Source organism: Cetorhinus maximus, chromosome 7, assembly GCF_964194155.1.
Source record: "Cetorhinus maximus chromosome 7, sCetMax3.hap1.1, whole genome shotgun sequence".
Lineage (NCBI taxonomy): Eukaryota > Metazoa > Chordata > Chondrichthyes > Lamniformes > Cetorhinidae > Cetorhinus > Cetorhinus maximus.
Genome location: NC_135885.1, coordinates 45613351 through 45632370, shown reverse-complemented (window position 1 = coordinate 45632370; position 19020 = coordinate 45613351). Strand labels below are relative to the sequence as shown.

General features: G+C 43.5%; 1 protein-coding gene across 2 annotated transcripts in view; it reads left to right on the top strand.

The window, feature by feature from the left end:
• The window catches only part of LOC144682763 (tumor necrosis factor receptor superfamily member 19-like), a 101836-nt gene that overhangs the window by 70577 nt on the left and 12239 nt on the right, over positions 1–19020 (top strand). For both annotated transcript variants that reach the window (XM_078545424.1, XM_078545425.1), the window contains exons 6-7: positions 16372–16536; positions 18174–18299. In XM_078545424.1, coding sequence (XP_078401550.1) covers positions 16372–16536; positions 18174–18299 — 291 coding nt within the window. The remainder of the gene's footprint in view (positions 1–16371; positions 16537–18173; positions 18300–19020) is intronic.

Here is a 19020-nt window from a genome sequence, read left to right as displayed (position 1 = left end):
CGGGTGGCGGGGAGTCAAGCACAGACTTAAGGACTATCGCAAATAAACCACATCAGGCATGATTAATGTGAACTATTTACAAAAGTGTGATATGTGCAACAATGCTACTGCACCCGTGGAACCACTCGTGAATTCAGTACTTCTTAATTTTCCTCTCCCTAACACTCAGTGCTGTCCTGACATCCGCAGCAGGGGTGGAGGCAGCCTGCTGACCCGTTGGCCCTGTTGCTTGGATGACCTCGGCGGCCGTCCTATGGAGACTCAAGGTCTGGAGGGTCCCAGCTTACTTTGGCTGTCTGCTGTGGGGCAGCTGCTTCCTCTGCAGTCACACGAGGCTGAAGAGGTCAGAGGCAAAGGAGATTCTGTAGGGCCAGACATCCTCAGAGAGTCCTGAGTGGAGGTCCCAGGGGTGTTTAACTGCCATTGCTCCACCCTTTGGGGAGGCTCCACCCTGAAGGCCCCTGCCTGACTACTTGAGGTAAAGGAGGGAGGTCGAGGTGCCCCAACCGCCTCTAGCATAGCCACTGCAGAAGCTCATCCATGGCTACATCGATGGAGTGCAGGTCTGCACGCACCTCCAGCAGAATCTGCTGGACCAGGTTCTCCATGGAGTCAGCCACCCTGCCCCATGGAGACCTCCATGCATGCACAGGTTGGCACCACTTCATCAGCCAGCAGGTGGACGGACTCCTCCATGTTGCGTGCCATTCTGCCGAGGGCCTGATGTTCCCCCGCCTCTTGCTGCCTCTCCAGCATCTCTTGGAAAGCGAATTCCAGAGGCCCTTCAACGGGCGCAAACCTCCCAGATGCCTCTTCCCCAGCACTTCTCCACGTGCTGGTGAGCTTGGCTGACCCTGCCTAATCCTGCCGTGGACACGTGTCCATGCAGTGACTACCAGAACGTGAGACCCTTCCTAAATTGGAACTAATACCCATCGAGGTGTGTGTCCCTGCGCTGGTGGAGGGTGCAGGTGGCTGCTGTGTTGCCTCTACAGGTGCACTTTCTCCACCAGTTGTGTCCTCGCTCCTCTCCAGGCTTGTGTGCATGCTGGACAGGGCTTCCTCACATTTAGGCCTTGACCTCTTCCTGGTGGCACCTGTAAGTGAGAGAGGAGAGCGCGAGTGACTGCATGAGCGCCTCCAACATGGAGGCACCCTTGCCCCTGAGGTTTCTATGATTTGCATGGAACCTTCCTGGATGGAGGCAGCAACCCAATCTCTCCATCTCCGATGGATCTGTCCCGCTCCATCCCAGCCAGCTGGGTGCCCACTCCTCAAAGTCAGTCAGTTCTTTAAATTGTGGCCGATCCCCTCCCGTCTTCTCCCTTTCTCTCCGATTATGGCTTAACTTCTCATTAGCAAAGAGAGAAGATGGGGTTGAGAGCAATAGGGTTTTGTGTATCTTTCCCATGCTTCCAGCCTTATAACTAACCCACTGAATTGTGTGCCATGTGATTGAAGCACTGCAGGTTGCCCAGAGGGTTCTGGGCCAGCGCCCTCCAGTGCAGTGAGCTCATGCAGATATAAGAATAAGGCTCATAGAGGCATGTCATTACCGGTGCTTGCTGGTGCCCTCAACACTGGAGCCCCTTTCCTCCCAACCACCACACACACTCCCAGACAGCATGTGAACTCTTTGTGTGGAAGAGTGAGGAACCCAAAGTGGCCTCTCCACCTGCAGACTAAATGGCCTGCAGTGAGGCTATCGTGACCTTATCATGGTGCCACTGAGGCCCATGTCCCCTGTACCATTCATTGAGGTGAATGTGGAGCTGAGGGTTCACCTATCCTGGCGGAGAGGATGGGGTCATTCATTCTTTATCAGCATTGCAGGGCAGTCCTCTGCTGGAGGCCCTGGGCACTGACTGCCCTGGAGATTTGCTCCCATGCAGGGTTCGTATCACTGCTCGGCCTCCTCCTCCCATCTAGTGGATGGAAGACGTCCCTCCTGGCCTCCACTTGGTTGGACAGGACGCCCAAGAAAGTGTCGCTGAACTTGGGCGCCAGAGCTCCCTGTCCTCTTCAGGCCATCTCCTCAATCAGCATGGTGGGTAAGTTGTTGTCCGGACACCTTTTAAATATGGTGCCCGCATATGACAGAGGGGCACGCGCCATCCAGCCACGAAAATCTTTGGGAAACTCCTGCCTGCATATTAATAACACCAGGGTTATGCAATAACTCACAAATTCCCGGTGGCCTGCATGGTGGGAAACACTCCCCATTCCTGTCCCCGCCCCTGCCACAGGACTTAGTCCCGCAAAGGAAAATTCCACCCAAAGTGTTTGACACAGTGAATACACACACGTGTGTAATGCATAACTCAGGCAGCCGCCTATGGTCCTGTGAAAGAGTGGGGGAATTTTTATTTGCCAGTGCGCCGAGAGAAGGTGTTGATAGCACACAGGAAACCTGGAAGTCTGGATTTCCTCACATTCTGTGGAGTTTTAACCCTCATTGGTATGAATGATAAAGGAAGATCCCAAAGGCTGTGGAATCAGGATCACAGCTGTTACTGGGCAGAAAGCAAACAAAATGGCACTCACCCAATATTGCTGGCTTGCAGCATCAAAGAATCATTGGAGATGGTGTTAATTTTCAGGCCATTTTATTTATTATGTGACTCTTAAACTGCTCATTGCTTCCTCCTCTTTGGGACTGATCAGGGGCCTTAAATTATAAAGGTAAATGATACATTGAAGTATGGTAGCATTGTGATTATGTTACTGGACAAGTACCAGAGGCCCAGAGTAACATGCCAAAAATATGAGTTCAAATTCCACCAAGATAGATGGGGAATTTAAATCCATTTAATTAAATAAATCTGGAAAAGTAAACTACTATTGGGTAATGTGACCATGCAACTGCTGGATTGTTATTAAAACCCATTTTGTTTACTTAATGTCCTTTTTCTTGTCATGTTGCTACGCCCTCCCTCCCTACTGTTCCACGCAGGTTCTGGAAATCTGAGTGGCAGGGAGCTGGGCGTAGTGTTGTAGAACGATTTGCAGGCTGCATAAAGCCTGACAGGGACTGTGATGTAAACGCTCCTTCTACGCCCCCACACTAAATGTCCTTTACGGAAGGAAATCTGCCATCCTCAACCGGTGACTCTAGTGCCACAGCAATATAGTTGACTCTTTGAAATAGCCTAGCAAGCCAGTCAGAGGATGAAGACATGCTGGACTTGTCAGCAACGCCCACAGCCCGTGAATGAATAATTTAAAAAAGCATCTGCCAGTAAAGCAAATTCCTTTATTATTATAAAGGTAACATAAACCCATTTATTTTTAAAACTATGCTTCTGCTTGATCTGATTTCAAGCAGGGTTGTTATGTAAGTAGTTATTTTAAAAATATTCATTACAAACATTTACGGGTTTTAATGGTTTTTCTCTGAATTCAAAGTGTGGACATTTCAACAATCAATATTTTCTGTGAAGCTAAAATTGCTTAAATAAAGGTACAGAAAGTTATTCAGCCTTAGGAAGAAAGTCAAATACAAATGACATTTATGATCAAATCCTTTGAATTACAACAGATTATAGTATGCAAATTTCATAGTGCAAATCCTGTGCAAACAGATATATAATGGGAGAGACCAGATTCTTCTCCATTAAATTGAGTCACTAATAATTCATCTCCATTAAATGTAGTAATTACAGTAAAGAATCAGTGATCATTTAGCCAAGTAACTGTTTCAGCTTATACCAGAAATATGAGAACAGAACCTGTAAAATAGAATACATTTTTAATCAATGATTGCAGCACAATAATTGTAGCACTAGTTAACAGTATTTACCTAAACCTTTCAAAATATAGATTACCAATCATACTGTACAGGACACTCCAATAACCATATTATAATGAGTTATTATATAGCCATTGTCAGTAAATGATGCTACTCAAGCAGTAAGTGATGCTTATGGAAAATAAAGAAGGGTAGGAAACCACACAGAGGAGCAGAGTGGCTTCAGTTTATGATACGGTGAGCTCCAAACATCATCAACTAAGTTGAGGGAGGCATCAAAATGAAAAAATGGAGGAAAAGTGTCCTGCACCTCTTTAAGATGCTTTTATGCTTAACAGGTTTTAGTTCCTTGTTCAGGAAGAGCAACCCTTTACCCCATTATCATTTGGTGGCTGATGCCAATGTCCCGGGATATACTATGCTCCACTAAGTAACTAAGCACAGGCACACATAAATAGCTGGAACAAGTGACATTAACCTAACAGCAAATTGATAGGCCCACAATTTGCTGGGTCTTCACTGGTATTAGTTATCCTGAAGGTCTTCTACTTCTGCTCTGTGAGTTGTGTCACTCATCTGGGGTAAAGTGCTTCCAGTGGACATTTAACAGAGCAGTGTTAACAGAGATTCAAGAACAGGAGGCCACTTAATTGGTGAGTGGGAAAGCTTAAAGACGGAAGAAAGAGAAAATGAGAAATTGGAGGAAGAGTTTAAAGTAAATGGCCAGGGCATTAATTTGCTACCATATAATTTAAACCACTTCTGCACAATCCATTAAAGATGTTTAATTTAAAAAAAATATCAGGTTCATGAACCACAAAATGCTTTTTTATTATTGAACTTTGTGATGTGAGTTAAATTTTTCGTTGAAAGTCAAAATATATATGCTTCATTACATTGAATGAATGGAACTATAATTTTGGGATATTCTTCATCCCTGAAACACTTACTATAAACACTATAAACATTTCTATAAGCAAATGTCTTTTCTTTTATCTGTGTACATAATGAGAGGCTTCCACTCCACAGCCAAATATTTCTCCCAATTCTCATGTATTTCAAATAAGTCGCCTGCGTTTCTGTTCTGTCTCAGTTGCATTTTTTACCCCTCTACTGCACATCAGCTCCTGCACACTGTCATGTCCTTTGAGGTTAGAAACTGAGCTCATCTGTCACAAAATGCATAATTATACTTTCTATTTGATTTAACTCAATAAAGAACACAAATTAAAAGATTCAATCTTATTAAGATAAAATCACTGATTAAAGACTTTAGTAGGAAGAAATATGTCTTGACTGCTAAAATTATCAAAAACTTATTATAAACTGTGGCCTGGGGATGAACTTAATTTCTCCATTTGGGTGTAGGTCTCTTATTTGGGGCACCACATATCTTGCTATTAGCATTCAGTGATACAGTATTTAATCATCATTGTTGAAAGGCGGAGATCTATATTTGAAAACCCTAGTAATTCGAATAGTGAACAAACATACACTATCTTTTGTGGTGAAAAAAATAACATTCCTCTGTTTAATAGACCAGAATAAGATAATTTAGTTAAAGTCAGACAGAAAGTACAATCTGCCATCCCATATTCTTTCTACATGTTGTAGTTATCTACACAACACTATAGTTCTAAGAGTTACTACTTGTGCTGCTTGAAAGCACAACCAGTTAAAATTTTAAGATCTAATCAACAGTTTCATCAACAACAATTTTTTTACGTTCTCCACATTTCTTTCAAGCAGACTTCTTTGTTGCAATCCCCAGGATTTTCATCTGTGAGACTATGCCTCCAAGGCCAAATGAAATTATTACAAAGGTGGTATGCAGCCAGACCTGTGAATACTGAGATTACGTTTATGTAGGATTTAGTGTTCTTAAGCTTGGACATTTTTTGACAGTAATATATTGCCTTGCAGCGCCTCAATTATGTAAACCTTTGAGGGCTGAGATAGCATTTGTTCAGCCCTGCTGCTGCCCGGTCCCCTGCAAAAGATTAATGAGATTAAGAGTTATGTTATATTCTTTTTAAGAGTTTTATAAATTTGCAGCAACATCACCTTTTGCCCAACGTCATCGTGGGTCAAAGCACCACAGGACGAGGCATAAAACCAGGCAGGTTTGCTCATCTAAACTGGGGACCGTGCCAAATCTATTGTTTCAGCATGTACACTGTGGTGACATCCTCCCACCAACTAGTGTATCGCCCACTTAAAAATCTAAAGTCAACGGAGATGAACCAAGACAACTTAATTAATCATCTTATTATTTTTACTGTTTGTTTTGAACAATTTCAAAGGAGTTTGCAAGAATTCTCATGAGTCAACTCTGGCCTTGTTCAAGATTCTACCTGTCACCATTCAGAATGTACATAGACAGGACTCATTTTGGGTGTAACTGCAAGTAAAACACGCACTTCATAAAATAGTGTTTAAACTCGCATGTTCATTTTCCAACCTGAAAACAATTAAAAGTTGTCCAGTTTACATTAGTCAGAAGCTTGTTTTCATAGGAACAGGTCATTCAGCCCTTCAAGCCTGTTCCTCCATTCAATTAGGCCACGTATTTTAATTCCATCTACCTACCTTAGTTCTATAAATCTTAATAACATTGCCTGACAAAACTATTTATCAAATTAAATTTTGAAATTTTCCATTGACTCAGCAGTTTTGGTGGGGAGACAGTTCCACATTTCAAATGCTCGTTGTATGAAGTGCTTCCTGACATCACCCTTTACTGGCCTAGCTCTAATTTTAAGGTAATGCATCTTGTTCTGAACTCTCCCACCATCACACCAATGACTGCTGAAGTTCCAACAGGGGTTACATGGGGATGCAGTAAGCGACTGCGAATGCCCCGGAGCCTATTGAAAGAGAACTTTATGCTGTATTTGCATTCCAGCATGGTCGGCATCAAGCCTGAATTTTAATGGCAATGTTGTAAGGCAAACGAGTAGGGTTGCCAACCCTCCTGGAATGACTGGGAGTTTCCTGGAATTGGTATCAAACTCCTGGTGGCTATTGAAAGCAATTGGGAGATTTAAAACATTATTTTAAACAAATAAATTAATACGTACAATAATTCATGCACAGAAGCTCATGGTTCATTGTAGAACGGTGATCTGATGGCTTACATGGCAGGTGATGACATAAGACATAAATCGATAATGACGTGGGTCGCACACGCATACTATGCTCATAAATGTCACTGCCTGTTTTTACCTCTCAGTTTGCCTCTCAGTCAGAGGGAACTCCTCCTAGCCGCCTAACACCCAGTAAATGTTCTGGTGCAACTTGTGAAACCCCCATCCCAGAATCCCTCGGCGGGCACAGTGAATGAGCTGCAGCAGGCGTGGCTCCAGAAGTGACTCCAAGTAGTGGAATGACGACTGTCGTGTCTCTGGCTGCTGGTTTGCTCAGTAGGAGGCTCGGAAGACTGCTAAGCAGCTGCCAGTGAATGCAGCGTGACCAGGCAGGGGAATTGGCATTACTGCAGGAAGAGGCCGTGATCGTGGGGATGGAGCACACGAAGATGGCTCACTCCCTGCCCGACATGGGAATGGCGAGGCTGGGAGGGAACCAGCAGCACCTCTGCCCTGTCCCAGCAGTACCGACTGACAGGTTGCTGAAGAGAGGAGAGAAAGCCGGATCCATGGTACTAGGTGTCAATGGTGCCAGCTCATCCCTTCCTGGGCAATGGCCAAGAGTGACTCCCACTCCACTTCCATGAATAGAAGCTGCTGCCCACCGCTGCTGAGCTGCAGCTAATGATCCCGGTGAGAGGACAGGCAAGAGTCCATGTCCGGAACCCTGCAGTTCCAGCTCAGAAAGTGGCACTGAATCACCAGGCAATTAAACTAAATAAGGCAAAATCCCATGCCAGTGATGATCTGCTAAATTCTTTTTTTCAAAATTCTTACTTTAAAATAGTCCCATTTTCACTGAGAAATCCTTCAGTGACTCTCAAGCAAACTGCATGGGGCAGTTCAGTTACTTGTCTCTCTGCCCAGTGGCTCCATTCTTTAGGAAAGCAGGTCCCCATTGAGAAAGGGGCCTGTTTTCCAAAAACAAGTCTTTCCGTGATGTCACTTCCGCCGACATCTCCCAGAATATGGCCAGCTAGAGCTGGCAACCCCACAAACGAGCGTCACCGATGGAAGGTACCACCTCAACAGAGAAGTGTATCAATTACAAAATGTAAACATTTTCTGACTCTTGAGCATATTTTTGCATTGCTAGCCTGCGGGGACTTTTCTCCAACAGCAGGAAAAGTTTCAGCCAGGAAATAAAAATACAAAAGCACTTCCATTTCATTCTGTGTTGCTGCTCTGGAACCCTCTCCACAGAGGAAGCAGGGAGGCCTCCAAAGCACCAGGACCCAGTGCACACAACAACCACTTCTATATGTCACAATTTTGTACAATACAAATGGGAAAATAGCAGTTTGTTTTGTGAGGACATCTGTTTCCATGCATGTAATCAGTCTTTCAAGAATTCTCTCTATTTCTGTAATTGAAAGACACTTAGAGATATATAGATGCCACACTTGTATTTTTCAATTTTAATTAAGTTCTCAAGTGTTTTTACATTCCCAAGTATAATATTTTGAAGCCAATACAAGGTGCTTATGTGAGGAGTGCATCAAGGTTTCGAAGTGCTTAGGCTGGGAGTTGTCACATTGCATAACATGTAACAGTTCAGTTAACTCTTTCTCTACCCTGTCTGGATCCAGGGTGTTCAAAGTGGTTAAATAAGTTGTGCAGTGAAATACTAGCTCAAATTTCAGATACCCACAGGAACAAAAGATAATCAAAAAGGCAAATATATATTAGACAGAGAGAGGGCAAAAGGTCAGGAGGAAGAGGCTGCAACATGCAACCGGGGAGGAAGAGGAGAAGACGCAGGACAACCAGGTACTACCTTGTGGGAAGGGTGTACAGACCTCGAACATCCTACCTCAATATGATGGAGAACCAGTGCCAAAAGTGACTGAGGCTAAGGTGTGAGGTGGTTACAGACATATGTCACAGGGTCCAGGAATAACTCGAGCCACAATCCATTGAATCCCATGCCCTGTCAGTGGCTGTGAAGGTAACTGTCTCTCTCAACTTCAATGCCACAGGATTTTTCCAGGGCTCATCAGGAGACCTGCCTGGTATATCCCAGTCAGAAACATACAGCTGCATTAAGACAGTAAATAATGCCCTGCTTGCTAGTGTGGGGGATCACATTAATTTCTCTATAGATTTGGCGTCTCAGATGCAGAGAGCCCAAGTCTTTGCCTAAATAGCAGAGTTCCCTCAGGTATAGGGTGTTATTGATAGGCCCCATGTTGCTATAAAGGCCCGAATTCAACATGCAGACGCCTTTGTCAACCAGATGTCTTTCTACTTAATCAGTGTAAAGGTGGTTCGTGACCACAACAAGGTCTTCCTCCATGTGTGTGCAAGGCTCCCCAGCAGCTGACTCCTTACTAAGGAGTTCTCAACTCCCTCAGGTATTTCAGCCACCAACGCAGATCTGTGGTTGGTTTCTAAGGGACAAGTTCCTTAAGAACTTGGCTAATGACTCTCTTTAGGAGCCCACCAATGGAGGTAGAGCGCAACCACAACAGCAGCCATGTCATCACCAAGAGTACCATTGAGCAGGCCATTGGCATTTTAAGCCAATACGCTTCAGATGCCTCAATCGCTTAGGTGGAGCTCAGCTAGGGTATCAAGAATAGTAATGGTATGCTGCATGCTGCGCAACATTGCACAGAGGGTCAAAAAATTGATGACGACGGGACCATGGGCAGAGCTCCAAACTCTGAGGAGGAGGAGGAAGCCCCTGCCCACCTGGAAGATTCCAAAACGGATGAGGATGAGGAGGCTGCCAATGGCAGAGCAGCATCACCATGCAGCCATCTGTGCATCATCGCCACACGGGTCCTTGTGTAAAATAGATTCTCATAAGTCTTCCATTATCACAATTGCCATCAGCCAGTTCCTGGTGACATACTTCCACTGAAAGAACTTTGTACACTGACTCCACAATTACCTAAGGGACTGCCCATTCCCCACAAGGGAGAGAATAAACATCAATGAGTTGGACACGTCACATTCATATGGCTAAAACCCTCATCATCATAACCATGAGCCTGATCATATTGCAAACACACAGGGTGATAAATCATTCACAACCTGGCCCCCAAATGAATGCCAATGACTGTAAATGAGGGGCCCATGCCACCAACTTGTCCATAATCAAACCATGCCCACAATGCTGAGAGTAACATGAAGTAAAACTTAAAACTCTACACATGCTGTTAGGATTGTGTTTGGTAGCATACATGCAGATAAGGCATCTCATGCATCATGAGCCCACAACTGCCCTATTTCTGTCACCACATGCAACATTCCCAGCTTCCATATATCTCTGCTTACTGCATAAAGCGCATCCTGTGACACCTGGAATGCAAACGCAGCCAAAGTAGTGAGGCACAGCAGATGACCTATATTACCTGGACGATACATGGCCTCTCAAGCTGTGATGCCATACCTAGACCAATGTGTAACACTGCAGCACTCATACTTGAGGTGCACCTGCTGCCCAGGATCTCCTCAGGAGTCTGATCATTCAGCCTCCTTTAAGTCAAGTTTGGCTGGACAATGAAAGATAACAAGGAGCATCTCAGTGCTTGAGCCTTTGAACATTGGATTCTTATGTGGTACAGCAGAGAAGGCATCACATATCAGCCAACAACCTTGATCTGCTGATGGAATGTTGAGATGGACCTCAGCATGCACCCCCCCACCCCCTCATTATTGGTATGAACTGCCTTCATAATGCTACCATTCTTTTTGAGCTCTCTAGTGTACAAACACCAAATCATGTACAAGTGTAAGTAAATATATTCAAGAAGTGATCAAATGTGGTATATGCAATGTAAAAAGTGTAACCACAGTGAACCCATTAGTGCTGTAGGTGAGACGGCGCTCTTCACCCTTGCACACTCCAAGAAGTGCCCCCCCCCCCCCCCCACCTCCGCAACCCCCGTGTTGCCTCGGAAGAGGTCGAGGTAGTCTGCTCACTTCTCCATCTAAAGAGCAATGAGGAACATGTTGGCCTACCCCATTCTGCAGGCAGCTGTAGGGTATCGGCTTTGCTCTGTTATTGGTATCTGAAAATAGCTCCATCGTATGTCGAGCTTTGTGAAGACTCGGGAGTCATGAAATGATGCCAATAGTTCTTGTATCATAGGAGATGGATACTTGAATGATTGTTTTGTCAACTGCCTTAAAGTTGACACGTAGCCTGGGTTCACCATTTTTGCATCATGCCATGACTAGATTTGATATCCATGGCAATGAATCGATTCACTTAATGATGCTGTCTGCTTCTAGTCATTTCAGCTCCTGTGAATTTCAGCATGAATTGCAAACAGCAACCATCTCAAATTTTATGAAACTGGCAGAATTGCTGTGTCGAAGTGAGGAATATGACAATACCCCTTGATTTCCCCAAATCTGGTCAATTTGGAAAGATACCAGCCTTTACAGTCTGTGTCATCGATCACCTGGATGTGTGTTCAAGTGGGATCTTCAAGTTTGAAGCCAAGCTTATCAAATAGGTTTACCCCCATAAGGGTTTAGCCTTTAGCTATGTAGAACGTGAACCTCTCCAGAGAGACATTTTTGTAGCACACTAGAATTGTGATCGGTTCCAAAACCAGAATAATAGCGTCATCATAAGCGTGAAGAGTGTTGCAGGAGTGAAAGAAAGTTGTAAAAAAATAACTATGGTAAAGTTTGTCACTCAAGATAGATACCTTCATGCAAACATCGATGAGGAGAGACACTGAAATGAAGTCTTGACTGAGTATTCCTCAAAATAACCTGGTTCTTTACCATCCATGATGATATACACATGCCGTAACTCACTCTCAGGAAGAGACTTTCTCACGTGTTAAATCGATGAAGATCTCTTCGTTGATGACTTGCACAGCTTTGCCAAGTGATTTCACTTTAAAGATGAGTTTCCCTTTTTCCCTTGCGCTGGACATGATGTTGTGGATCAATGAGCAACTCCACAACTTGGTCACAGTTTTGAAGGTATCTGACCACGATAGGCTCTCTGGCATCTCTGAAATGCAGAGGGACCTGGGTGTCCTAGTGCATGAATTGCTAAAGGTTAGTATGCAAGTAACTAGGAAAGCTAATAGAGTGTTATCGATTAGTGTGAGGGGAATTGAATACAAAAGTAGGGAGGTTATGCTTCAGTTATACAGGGCATTGGTGAGACCACACCTGGAGTACTGTGTACAGTATTAGTCTCCTTATTTAAGGAAAGATGTAAATGCGTTGGAATTTACTAAATTAATACCTGAATGGGCAGGTTGCCTTATGAGGAAAGGTTGGACAGGCTAGGCTTGTTCCGTTGGAGTTTAGAAGAGTAAGAGGCAACTTGATTGAAACACGTAAGATCCTGAGGGGTCTCGACAAGGTGGATGCGGAAAGGATGTTTCCTCATGCGGTAGAATCTAGAACTGTTTAAAAACAAAGGGTCGCCCATTTAAGACAGAGATGAGGTGAAAGTTTTCTCTCAGAGTGTCGTGAGTCTTTGGAACTCTCTTCCTCAATGGTGGAAGCAGAGTCTTTGAATATTTAAGGCAGAGGTAGATAGATTCTTGATAAGCGAAGGGATGAAAGGTTATCAGGGTAGGCGGGAATGTGGAGTTGAAATTACAATCAGTTCAGCCATGATCTTATCAAATGGCGGATCAGGCTCGAGGGGCCGAGTGGCCTTCTCCTGCTCCTAATTCATATGTCCGTAGTCTGGAATTCTCTTCCCCAAAGAGCAATGAAGGCTGAGTCTTTTAATATTTTTAAAGCTGAGTTGGATAGATTCTTGACTGACAAGGGAGTCAAAGGGTTTAGGGGTTAGACAGGAAAGTTGAGGCCACAATCAGGTTCAGCCATGATCTTATCAAATGGCGGAGCAGGCATGAGGGGCAGAATGGCCTACTCTTGCTCCTAATTCGTATGCTCGTAGGTCATTCAAGAGAGAAGCTAGGAAAAATTACTTCATGCAGAGGGAGGTAGGTGTGGAGTTCTCCCACAAAAAGCAATTGATGCTTGTTCAATTAATAATTTTACATCTAGATTAATAAGATTTTTTGCTAGCATAAAAGGATATGGACCCAAGTCTGGTGGATAGAGCTAAGATGCAGATCAGCCCTGATCTCCTTGAATTGCTGAACAGGCTCAAGGGTTTGAATAGTCTCATGTTGTCCAATTTTTCCATGTATGAGTTAGCAATAGAAAAGCAACATTAGTTAACAGGCTCCACTGATTTTACTTAGCAACAAAGCTAAACTAAATGCTGATTAAAATGATCTTTTCTATTAAATGTCCGTTCCAGCTATTATAAATAGAATGAGAAGAGTAGCTAGATCATATCACAATCTGCATTTGTATGGCTAATAACAGATCTTTGGGTTGAGGTCACAATGCAATATTAGTAACAATCCACCAAAGTCAATATTTGTTATTATGAGCAGGTTTCTCCTAAACTATGTTGCTGTGACTTGTACTGGTAATCATGGTGTAGTATTAACAACTCATCTGTGTTCTTCATTCTTCAGTAACTATTGTTCCTATTTTATTGATTAATTAATGATTTGAGACAAGTTATTAGTTGATTCTCGTGACTTGGGTGGAGGTGGGGATGCATGTCCCAGCCATGAACAATGGGCCAAGCCTATTAGCTCCATTTATCTGGGCCACAATTTTAAAAAATGTTCCTTTCACCATTGCACGTTTGTGCGCAAAACCAATTTCTCCTTTGGCTCAGCTTCAGTCCTTTATGCTCTGCAGCGCTGGAGGAATCGAAAAAGCTGCTCCCTAATTGGTGAATTTAGACCAATCAGGGATCAGCCTTTCCCAGTCCTCCAGTCCCTATAATGTAAAGTTCTGAGGGTAGAACATTCTAGTTTTTAGGCCTCAGGGGCGTTAAAGAAAATTAGCTTTGGGCAAAGCGGGCATGAGCTTAAATTTTTTGTGTAGGATCAATCTGTTGTGAACGAGAAGCATATTTTACTTGTATATCTGGATGTTACTTAGTTTTTTTGTATGTGTGAGTCAGAATTTTGTACACAGTGGTGGTTGTATTTCAATGTACAGGAGCTCACATTTCAGCATAATCATACTGTCTTTGACACCCATTGGTGTTTACATGTGTTTTTGGCATGTATCTGAAACCTAGCTCTATATGGATTTACATCCCTGCCCTCAGAAAAACAATTGAGTTTGGCACTGTTTCTCTTGCCTGCAGTCTGTTTATCAAATTAACAAGAAACTGTACTCCCTAACAGAAGAAAATAAAAACAGAAAATGCTGAAAATACTCAGCAGAATGGATTCCAGTCATAACATGAAGCTGTCAGCTACAGCCACCCAAAATCGCAGTTGAAGTGTTATGCTATGTTTTCCCAAATTCAACATGATACCAGTGGTAAATTAGATAATGGGCTGGTTTTTACAGGGTGCTGCGGTTTCCAGCTCTGCCCCTTCCCCCCAGCTAAATAGTCATTAGCGGGGGAGCCCACCCACGATTCCGACAGCTGTCCCGCAGCAAATTAACCCTGGGAATTTTAAAGTGAGACTTCCGCCCCTTTCTCAGGAGGAAATCCTGCCTGAGAGAGCTGCTGGCCAATCAGTCGGATGGCCGGCAGCTCTGTAGTTCCAGCAGTGCCACCTGGGAATGGTGGCCACAGCTGTGACTACAGGCAGTCCCACCACAGCGAGAAGCCCAGGTAAAACTGGTTGGGGGTTTCAGTGAGGGAGGTGAGGGTGTTGGGGGTTGGGTTCAAGAGGCTTGGGGGGTGGGTAGATGATTTTTGGGGAAGGGTGCGACTGAGGTTCACCCCTCTAGCCTGCATAGCTAAAGCTGCCAGATTTCCTACATGCCCAGGGCCTTGCCCTGCTGCAGGTAAAATACCAGCAGCAGTGGGAGGAGGCCCTTAAGTGGCCATTATTTAGCTACTTAAGGGCCTCAATAGGCCCAAGGCCAGGTGGGCTGCCCAATCCATAGAACACTACAGCACAGAAAACAGGCCCTCCCCGTTAAATTTCAAACAGGTCGGGGGCGGGCAGATAGATGGCGGGAAGACCACCCACAGTTTTTTTCACAACTCCCCAGCCTCAAACCTGCTGGCACGGAGCATAAAATCCAGCCCGATGTTTCTACCATGAAGGTGCCTCAACCCACTTAAATTGATGTGTTACGCCAATGTCTCCAGACAGCAATTCAGCCACTGTTACCATAGGCAAAAACAGTCATCTTTTCTGGTGACAAACTGAGTGGTTCAACTCACCTGTACAGGGCAACAATGCAATGTATTTGCTTTGCTGACTTACAAGTACCTTACCCAGAGACCACTGAAAATGCATGGAGGTTAAAAATTAAATTTGCATGTGTCGTTGTTTTAGGTGCTGTTCCAGCATTGTAAAATTTTACCATATGAAGTCTGCCCTCACATAGTTGCTTTCCAAAAACAGAAAAATGATGGAAATGCGTAGCAGGTCTGGCAGTAGCTGTCGAGAGGTAAATGTTCCCAACCTGATGGAGGTAGGTTTGGGAGTGTGCAGGATGGGAAAATCCCAGACAATGAGGTTGGGCGGATCCCAATGCAATCCAGCCCTCTTCCCAGCTTTCCCTGCAGCGGCTTGTAAGTCCAGCGAAGAACCCCTGTTGGTATGACAGGAAGCCAACTGAGATATTTTAAAAGGCAATTAAGAGCCTGTTTTTTTAGCATGCCATGGTTTCCCATGGGTCACACACTGCCAGTGCCTTGCCAAAGTGGAGAAGGTGAGTGCACAGCAGGAACCCATCATAGAGTGACACTGTCCTAAGATGAGAGGCATGTCGGGTAAAACCAGCAGCGTGTGGTCAGCCAGGCTAACGGGCAGTTCCTTCAGCCTAACCTCACTGAATTTGTTAGGGTCAGCAACCTTGCACAACTTATATCAATTGGATACCACTGAGAGCAATATCGCCTTATTGTCTATACCACATTACTAACAAATCATTGTTTGAAACTTTAGTTATATTTAAAACAAAAAGATAATTTTGTGGCCCCAAAAATTGTTTCTCATGGGTTAGAGACTTCAGGCAAAGAGGCAAAGCAGGGTTCTGTCTTCAAAAGGTGGATTGGCATATATCTTTGCAGGTAGTGACAGATCATCTGGGATGTGTAGATGACTCCATCCTCAAGGTATAAGATAGAGTCTCTGGCATTGGGTCAGAGTGGATGGGATTCCAATTTCCTACATTTATGGCAGTAAAGCTGGGGCAGAGGCATTTCCAGGCATGTATGTATAGACCATGAAATCCATTCAACTAAAATAATGACTGAAACTGAAAATTGTTTGAAATTTGGAATTGTACAACATTATCCCAACATATGAATGAGAAAAAGATTTAAAGCATTATTGGCCCAGAGTATTAGAAGTGTGTCAACGTGGACAAATGCAGAACCGAAATTAGTATAGTTCTGAATTCTGACTGACGTGTGGGGTTCAAGGTGTTGGGATCTTGCCATAATTCCTAACATGCTTTTTCATTTATTCATGTTTTTAGGTAGCACTAGAGTAAACCTGGTGAAGATCCCATCGACTGCCTCCAGCCCACGTGACACTGCATTAGCGGCTGTGATATGCAGTGCTTTGGCCATGGTTTTGCTGGCTCTCCTTATCCTATGCATCATCTACTGCAAGAAGCAATTTATGGAGAAAAAACCCAGTTGTAAGTTTATTTTATAACAATATTTCTGATTTCCCAAAGTGTTTTAATAGATAAATGCGTTTCCTAGTGTGGGGTAAAGCTGCAGAGGCCAAGAAAGTCGCAGGTTTAATTTTTGGTTGGTGGTGAGCTGTCTCTGCTAAGGTGGGGAAAGTGCTAAAATTTGTAAAAACGTTCTTGTGCCAGGGACAGGAAAAGTGCGACCTCTCTTGTTAGACTCCAGTGGGATCTGTATATGAATGAATTGAACTGAGTAGCTTATTATTAAAATCAAATAGAGCTTGAACACTTCCTGTTTTGGCTCTCCCAATGAGAATGGACAGTTGTGTGAGGGGCCAGTGGGTTCTGCATGCAGTTGTAACTGCATTCTGGTAGTACCATCACCTGCAGGAAAGGAAGGGGAAAAGATTGGGAATGGCTCACCAGCGTCTAAATAGCCATTACATTTTCTCAAGAAATATGAAACCTTTCGATCTATGCGCAAAGTATAGTTGGAAATACAGGAGAATCCATAAGCATAAGGGTGATAGCAAGTACTCGCCAAAGACTCAATGTGATACAGCTGGCCTGCTGTGTTCAAATGGGTTAAGGGGGAAATCTCCTTTCCTTCTCAGTATCTCACATAGCCAAACGGGTTAACAATGCTGCTCTCAATAGGCAGAAAAATGGAACAGCTTTCTGTTGCACAAGCAACATCTGCAATTGGATTTCAAGCTGCCCATAAACTGGCACTAACATCAAGCACAAGGATGCAGGCCACCCCCAGACAGCAGTTTTATTGTATCTGGACAAACATGTTGCGTATTTTAAAGATTAATTGATCTGGGAGGCAGATGACCTGTCTAACACACTGATTGGGTCCAGGCCTGGCTGAGAAGACTCCTAAACTTAAAAAAGAGTGAAGAAGGAATGTTTTCAATTATATTATATTAAAACTGTCTCCACGGCTGAACAAAAATCTCAGTGAAGTGACCAACCCCATCAGATCAACCATGTGCAGCAGTCTGATGCAATATGACATTGATGTGCAAAAAGGATTGCAACGATCCACTAACTCCTTTTATTTAGAATAAGGGTTGAATTTTAAATTACTAAAAGATGCAAGTTGGTTGTGGAATTGGGTGTATTTATTTAACTATTTTTAACCATCTTCATAGAATGATACATATGGTTTCCTTCGGAGTAACTTTGGGTTGGATGAGCACAACTGTCTAGCATGTTCTTTGTAATGTCGTTTACAAAAAGTCCCGATTCTTCAGCGATACTAATGTTTATTATAGCATTACAATGTGTGTGTGTGTGTCATACAGTATCTGTTAGTGTTTGGGTTTTGTGGAAAAATTGGTGACAGCTGGCTTACTGCATTTTTTTTTACATGAAAGGCGAAAACAGCCTTCCTGTTTGTGGGTTTGTAGTCAGGATAACTTTTTCTCAAAACACTGCTTCTGTGCTCTGACCTTAGAAAAGCTGAGTATTTGAAAAAAAATGTAGTGGTCACAGTCAACAAATCAAAGACCACAAAATATACATTGGCCCTAAAAGGAGCATATGGGCCACTGAAACAGTTTGTGGGAATTATTAAAATCTGTCATAAACAACTGTCATCTTTTATTGTTCCTCTCTTTTTTCCCCCTTCAAAGGGTCAATGAGACTACAGGATGCTCAGTTAAATGGGGCGGAACTGTCATCCTTTGACAGGCAGAGGATTAATCTGAGTCCACACAGAACCTGCACACACTGTCAACAAGGTCCAGCACAGGCTTGTGGTAGGTGTAAAGAAAGAATCCTCAGAGGACTGCTTTATTAGAGGAGACTTGTCGACACTCCCATTGTAGTTGGATGATGTGGTTTCTCCTAAGAACATCCCTTAAGTGTTTAAGACAGTAAACGATCACTTTTTATGTGCAACATGAGATGTACGTGTAGATAGTGGCACTGCAAAAATCACAATTTTCATTGTGTTTGTGTGCATTGTTAACAGGAACATAAAACATCTCCCGTTGATGAAAGAAATACAGCAGTTGCTTATTTTTTCATGACATATAAAACCTAGCAAATTTAAATAATTCCATTGATTTGATCCTTGAGAAGACCCCTGCAGTTCGTCCAAAATTAAATGCATGCCATTTTTAGCAATAAACTGATAAACAATTTATCTTATTTGTCACTTGAACCAGGTTGGCTCAATTATATGTCCTTGTCCCTATGATCAAGTTACTGCAGAGACTCTGCCAATGTTTCACCTTGGAATTGGAGGTGGAAACTAACTCTGCCGGCCTTGTCCCACTTAATGGTAGCTGTTCACAGAGTAGGATTTGCAGTAGTTATAATGATTTCTCTGCAGCCTTCACTTCATATTTTATTGTTCTGCCTAGACAAGTATTGACAGCAGTGAGTAAAATTCTGGGTATCTTTGAATAATTCTCCAATAGGAAGTTCCTGACCTCGGCTACGGTGTTGGGAAGATGCCAACCAAGAGACTTGAAA